Source organism: Schistocerca cancellata, chromosome 1 (genome assembly GCF_023864275.1).
Source record: "Schistocerca cancellata isolate TAMUIC-IGC-003103 chromosome 1, iqSchCanc2.1, whole genome shotgun sequence".
Classification (NCBI taxonomy): Eukaryota; Metazoa; Arthropoda; class Insecta; order Orthoptera; family Acrididae; genus Schistocerca; species Schistocerca cancellata.
Window position 1 is genome coordinate 435131824 of NC_064626.1, and position 6983 is coordinate 435138806.

At 45.2% G+C, this 6983-nt stretch overlaps 1 protein-coding gene across 1 annotated transcript; it reads left to right on the plus strand.

Moving 5' to 3' along the window:
* Positions 1 to 5714: 5714 nt before the first annotated feature.
* LOC126181401 (translation initiation factor IF-2-like) lies at positions 5715 to 6464 on the plus strand. The gene has a single exon (XM_049924771.1). The coding sequence runs from the start codon at positions 5715 to 5717 to the stop codon at positions 6462 to 6464; it is 750 nt and encodes a 249-aa protein (XP_049780728.1).
* Positions 6465 to 6983: the final 519 nt, after the last annotated feature.

The following is a 6983-nucleotide window of genomic DNA, read 5'->3' on the forward strand; positions in this document are numbered from 1 at the left end:
CAGGGTGAATCCTGGTGCCGGCATATAATCTTCTCCTTTGGAACAACACCAAGTGGGCCGCCTAGTTTAACGTCCCATCTAACAGACGGAGCCGGCCGCTGTGGCCGAGCGGTTCTAGGCGCTTCAGTCCGGAACCGCGCTGCTGCTATTGTCGCAGGTTCGAATCCTGACTCTGGGGTATGGATGTGTCAACAGACGAGGTCGGCCTGTACGTTTTCGTGCTGTACGTGCCCCTTCACGTTTCCACTTCACTATCACATCGGAAACAGTGGACCTATGGATGTTTAGGAGTGTGGAAATCTCGCGTACAGACATATGACACAAGTGACACCCAGTCACCTGACCACGTTCAAAGTCCATGAGTTCCGCGGAGCGCCCCGTTCTGCTCTCTCACGATGTCTCCTGACTACTGAGGTCGCTGATATGGAGTACCTGGCAGTAGGTGGCAGCACAATGCACCTAATATGAAAAACGTATGTTTTTGGGGCTGTCCGGATACTTTTGATCACGTAGTGTGATTGCATGCAGTGAAATTCACTTTCAGAATGCACGTATTATTGTTTAGACTTGAAAAGATTATATCAACAAATGTAATAAAATTCGCTTTCAAAATACTATTAGTATTGTTTCAACTTAAGTAAATAATATTTGCTACTTATGCTCATTTCGGGTAGAATATCAACGGAGTTCTTTGCCAGTCATGAAAGAGATATTTTGAATCATTCTGGTTACATGGCAGCTTGCGCTTGTGAATTATGTTTAACAGCTTTTTGAACTACGTTTCACGCAACTGAGAGATCGTACTTAACAACTGCAACAGGAGTGGAACGTGTCGCATGTCGCATGTGTAAGCATATCGTACAGCACATTTATACGCAATGTGGGCTCTTCCTTTACTACATTCGTGTTGTGATCGATAATTTGCAGGCGTTCCATTTCGGACGACAGAGTATACGACTACAGGTCGAGCGTGCAGACAGCCCGAAGCCACTGGGTGCAGCAACACTCCAGACACATTCGCACTTTCATATCCGATGGCGCTATCATTACTATAGGAAACAGTTTTTAGGCACAGTTACCGCGAACTGAAAATTTTACGTTTCAGACTGTTCATTGGAAGATGACTCAGAGATGTCTAGCCTAACGTTGTGCTGGAAAATGAACACGATCGGCTGCGATCGCCGACCACCGATCCGTCCAGTCAGTTGACTAGCCTTGGTTCAGACATTTATATCCCAAAATGTGCCTGTATTTGCCTGCTTAATTACGAAACTGGGTTAATGGCTGCACTTTGTGAAAGCTGATGGTGTGCAACTGCGCTGATTGCCAAGTTTGGTCGTCCTGTGACTGCGTGTCAACAAAGAACGGTTACCCGACAGCCCTTTACAAAAAAATGGTTCAAATGGCTCTGAGCACTATGGGACTTAACATCTATGGTCATCAGTCCCCTAGAACTTAGAACTACTTAAACCTAACGACAGCACACAACACCCAGCCATCACGAGGCAGAGAAAATTCCTGACCCCGCCGGGAGTCGAACCCGGGAACAGCCCTTTACACATTCGACGGATAGTGGATAACGAAGCTATGTGGACTGTCATTGGGAAAGGTTTAAATTTAGTGCCTATTGCAAGAACAGTGCCAGCGCCAGGTCTCATCAGTGTTTTGGCAGAAGCTGCATGTTCACTTTCCAGTGTTTCAATGGGTGTAATAAGGGAGGAAGCTGTCGAGCGATCGTCAAGTCCCGCCCTCAACGAAGTAATATCCCCGGAGGAGGAAAGGTGGCATTATGAAGCATTATGGGGACAGTTCTTCTTCCTGGCGATAAAAGTAATAGCCCTATGTTAATATCAGATGAGGTATACAACTACAACATGTAGTCTGTTGGACGATTCCACACACTACATGGACAATGGCGATCCTATGAACTCGTTGATGCGGAAGACTGCCCATCTCCTGAAAGCGTAAGCAGGCTAAAAACCCAGGACACGGTTCCACCGGGATTATATGAGTTCGCTGTTACCCGCAAAAAGTATGACCCTCTCCTATCAAAGGTAAGGTGTTCCGCAAACAAATACGAGTAGGAATGATGACTCAGAACAATGGAACAAAGAACAAGGTATTATTTGATGAGGTAAAAAGTTTATTTTTATTTTTGTAGACTTGTATTGTTGGTCCACTTCGCCCTCAATTATTCCATTGCGCATGGATGTGTGTGATGTCCTTAGGTTAGTTAGGTTTAAGTAGTTCTAAGCTATGGGGGACTGGTGACCTAAGATGTTAAGCCCCATAGTGCTCAGAGCCATTTGAACCATTTATTCCATTGCGGCTGATCCCGGGGGAGGTTCGAGTCCTCCCTCGGGCATGAGTGTGTGTGTTTGTCCTTAGGATATTTTAGGTTAAGTAGTGTGTAAGCTTAGGGACTGATGACCTTAGCAGTTAAGACCAATAAGATTTCACACACACACACACAATTATTCCATTGATTGATGCTCTGAGTTAAATTACTGTACCATGGAAGTTATTAAATTAAACGAATTTTCGTATTTGAATCTATAATTTTTTTATGCCTTCCTTTCTGACTGAAATTTCAGAACTTAAGATTGAGTCATGGGTTTCCTTGGCATTCTGTGTCAAGATTATCAACCCAGTTTCCGTGGACCAACCGCAGTTAGTTTTAGCAGCATTTTTTTAGTTGTTGCAGACTCTTGCAGTGTTGCTGTTTCTGCCGGTACTTCATTTTGCGGGTGAGATTCATAATACGTGATTGTCTCGTTTCCTTTACGCAATTTAGGTTCTGTCAGTGCAGATATTTTCGTGTGTTTGAGCTTACATTCTTATACAGGTCGACATTCCACTTTGTTATATATATATATATATATATATATATATATATATATATATATATATATATATATATATATATATATGCGGCAACACCCCAGACAGAACAGCGATGCGGATCGTCGACCCCGCTGCGAATTCTGGCCAACGCAATAGTGTTTACAAGCAAGGACCACAGTTGACTACAAACACGTCGGTGCGGCCAACGTCCATCAGAGAACATCAACCAGCAGCAGAGGAACGGGGCGCGATGATCAACGAACTGTATCCTGGCGATCACGTGCGTGCCAATAGTCCCGGAAGTATTCTTCCGCCCGCGGCTAGATAAACCGGCGCCCGGCCGTTCAGAAGGCAGTTCTCTAATCACCGAGTGCGGAGAAGATCGGCCGGATCAGCAATGTGCCATCTCGACCATCCTCTCTTCCGCAACGACTTTGATACGTCGCTTTCGTCGTGTTAGGGTATCTATCAGCTGCTAACAGCCGACTTCGACGTGGAATAGTTGTACAGGTATAGATTCGAAGGGAACTCTTATTATAGGAATTAGTTGTTATTCGCTTGATCCGCAGAAGGGATATTTATTTTTTTTGTTTTGAAGAGTGGGTTAATTTGGTGGTTTATTGTAGTTTCCTTAATAAAAAAAAGTTGGAAAAACGAGTTGGTTTTTGCTCAGTAGATTTAGCAGTTTGTTTACGAATGAGATCGGTTTTCACACACACGGGGTTCTTTTCAGTTTCATGCAAGTGATGTGGGTTTGAGCTCAGTAGCAGAATTAGGTTGTCAGTCCACACTCCCAGGTTTCTATTTACGATAACGCACACTCAAGTAAAGACTATTCACTTACAGGACTCTGAGGCTCAGCAGCACATATTTGGTAGTTGGTTTTCACGGTGTAACATTTACTAAAATTTCACTAGTGCAGTTCTTATTCTTGAATACAAAACATTTTAACAGAAAGATTACAACCTTGACACTTCCTGGTAGAGTAAGGGACTAGAACCTGAGACCTTTGCCTTCTGTGGGCAAATGCTAGTCTCGTATTACACTCAGGCGACCATCCGTGAATTTAGAAGGTAGGAGAGAGATACTGGCGGAAGTGAATCTGTGGGAGTGGATCATGAGTCGTGCTTGGATAACTCAGTCGGTAGAGCACATGCCCACATAAGGCAAAGTTCCCAGATTGGTGTCCCAGTCTCGTACACTGTTTTCATGTACTAAGAATTTTGATATCAGCGCACATTTTACTGCAGAGTGGAAACTATGTTCTGGATATATTTTTTATTCTCTTATGCCTTTTTTGTCTTAATTTAATTTAATGAGACTTCTTCTGAAGTGTTCTGATGGGTAGGTTTCGTAAGTGCATGCTAGACATTTCCATAAAATCCATAGACATGAGGATACATCCTTCACTGATGGTATCGCAGCAGCATATATCACTGCAGCCTGTGTGGTATTTCCTGCATTATCCATGTAATCATACTAGATTAGGTCGCCATACCAGTGTGATAGGTGAGTGTGAGCACTTTGTCAAGCAAACCCTCCAAAGAACCAAGCCATAATATTTGGAGGCAACATTCGGCTTTTATGTCGACTAGAACCGTCGATCGTACCCGTGGTCTAGGGGTAGCGTCTTTGATTCATAATCAAAACATCTTCGGTCCCGGGTTCGATCCCCGCCAGTGCCTAAATTTTGATAAATAATCAGCATTGGCGGCCGAAGACTTCCGGCATGAGAAGTCAGCCTCATTCTGTCAACGGCCTTGTCAAAGAGGGCGGAGAAGCGGATAGAGGTTCAGGGCACTCTCTTGTCCTAGGGGTGGGAAATTGCCCCTAAAGGCGGAAGAATCAGCAATGATCAACGACATGAGGATGCAGAATGCAAAGGAAACCACTGCATTAAAGACACGTAACGTGTATCCACAGGACATGTGGCCTGTAATTGAAGAAGAGTCATGATGATCTCTCCATTGGCAAAAGATTCCGGAATAGTCCCCCATTCGGATCTCCGGGACGGGCATTCCGGCTTTCGCTGTCGCCGCGGTCGGACGTGCCAGCTGGTTGCTCCGCGTCGTCGGTGTCGTTGCCAGTGTTTACTGTTTGCCGTTGTGTGTTTCTGTGTTCCGAGTGATTCACGTGCATTGTACTTTTTTTTTTTGTGGTCGTCCTTTTCGTCAGCAACTTGCCGATCTTGTACGGGATTCGGACTTGACCGGATTCCATACAGCTGCAGCGCCATGTCTACCACCATCCGGAAAAACACCCTGGTTTTCGGCTTTGACAAGGATACCCGCCGAGTGCAACCGACCGCCCTCGAGATTCATGACTGGCTAACCGAGGTAATAGGCATCACTTCTGATTCTGTGCACACCACCCAGCTAGATTCTGATCGTTATTGTGTGTTTGTCAAGTTTCTCAGTCCAGTAGCAGTTGATCGACTTATTGAAAAAATTGGCAAACAAGTCCCTTTTGTTCATCGCGACGGCACCACTAGTATGGTTACTGTAACACGTGCCGATACCTCGATTCAGACGGTTCGAGTACTTAACTTGCCCATAGAGATTGACAATGCTAAAATTAAAGATGCACTTTCTAAGTTTGGTGAGTTTAAAGAAATTGTCAACGAAAAGTGGTCGTCTCGCTACAAATTACAATGTTTCAATGGGATTAGATCTGTGGACATGGAAGTAAAAATGAACATTCCTTCTCACATCACGGTTGATGGTTATAAGGCTCACATTATATATTCTGGTCAAGCCCCCACCTGCCATATCTGCAATGAACTAGGCCATCTTCGCCAGGACTGCCCCCGCCGAGTTTTTGTCTTAAAAAATAATCTCCAGCCGCGGCGTAGATTAACACTTAACGAGGTCATGGCAGTAGATACTTCTGGTTCTTCTGCAGACCCTGATGTTGATGCTCCCCAGGCAACTACCTCCGAGACCCCGCCCATAACCGCTGATGCGTTTCCACCACTCGTCGGACGGCAAACTGCTGCGCCAGTTTGTCTTGAAAGTGAATCTCAGCAAAAGAAAAGGCCGCTGGAACGTAGTGATGAGCATTCGGATGAGGAAGTATCTCCCGCGACTCCTGCAGCCCGGAAACCAAAACCATCAACCGCGGAGGATTTAGTACCAGATGATGTTATGCGGGTCGATTTTGAAGCCAGTGCGGATGGACTTGAGGGGATGCCGAATTCTGAGACGCCGGGTCATGAACAGGAACCTCCAATTTTGAGTGCCGCGCCCGAAGGACAACAGCCGCTACAACGCGCACACAGTGAGGACGTGTTGTGTCAACAACGCGCTACAGCTGACGCCCGACAACAAGTTTCGGGCGGAAGTAAACAAGTGCAAGAGTTTACCAACCTGCCAGCTGCCGGCGGCAGTGCTGCGACAACGACACGACCGCGTCTCAAAGAATCCACAAAAACTTCGGGACCTCAAAACGCCCCACGACGAAGGCTCAATCCACAGCCAAATCTCTCCGCTCCTCGCAACAAGGGAAATTCCACTTCCTCGCAAGCGGATATAGTATCCCGAAATATTAGTTATGAAATTGTGAGGGAACGATCCGGTGATGACAACAGCAAAGAACTCGGCGAAGCCCATCCTCCACAGTAGTAATTCCGTTGGTACAAGGCTTGTTCCATGCTGTCGCCTACGGTTGCAAAGCTTCTTTGTGTTTTTTTTCTGTCCTTTTCTCCGGTTATGGTTCACAGCATTCACTGTGTCGTTTTTGCTACAACCGGCTTATGATTCGTAGTGTATCACTTGTTATCGTTTTTATTTTGCTTTTTGATCCAATAATCCTCTCATGGCTGCTCACATTATACCCTTTTTAATTCTGCAGCCGGCACTCTTGAGCTCGATGCCATCGTTTTGTTATACTTTTACATCTCATTACCTATATGCTACAGGCCTACACTATCACCTCCCTTAATATCAATAGGATTACGTCAGAGTTAAAACTTGCTTTATTAAAACAATTTTTGTTTGACTCTGGTACAGATATTGCCCTTTTACAGGAGGTTGCAACATGGCAACTTAACATTCCCGGCTATGTTGCAATAATCAATTTCGCTCCTGAATTCAGTGCTGGCACAGCGATTTTAGTTAGGGAAGGAATACCTGTAACCGATG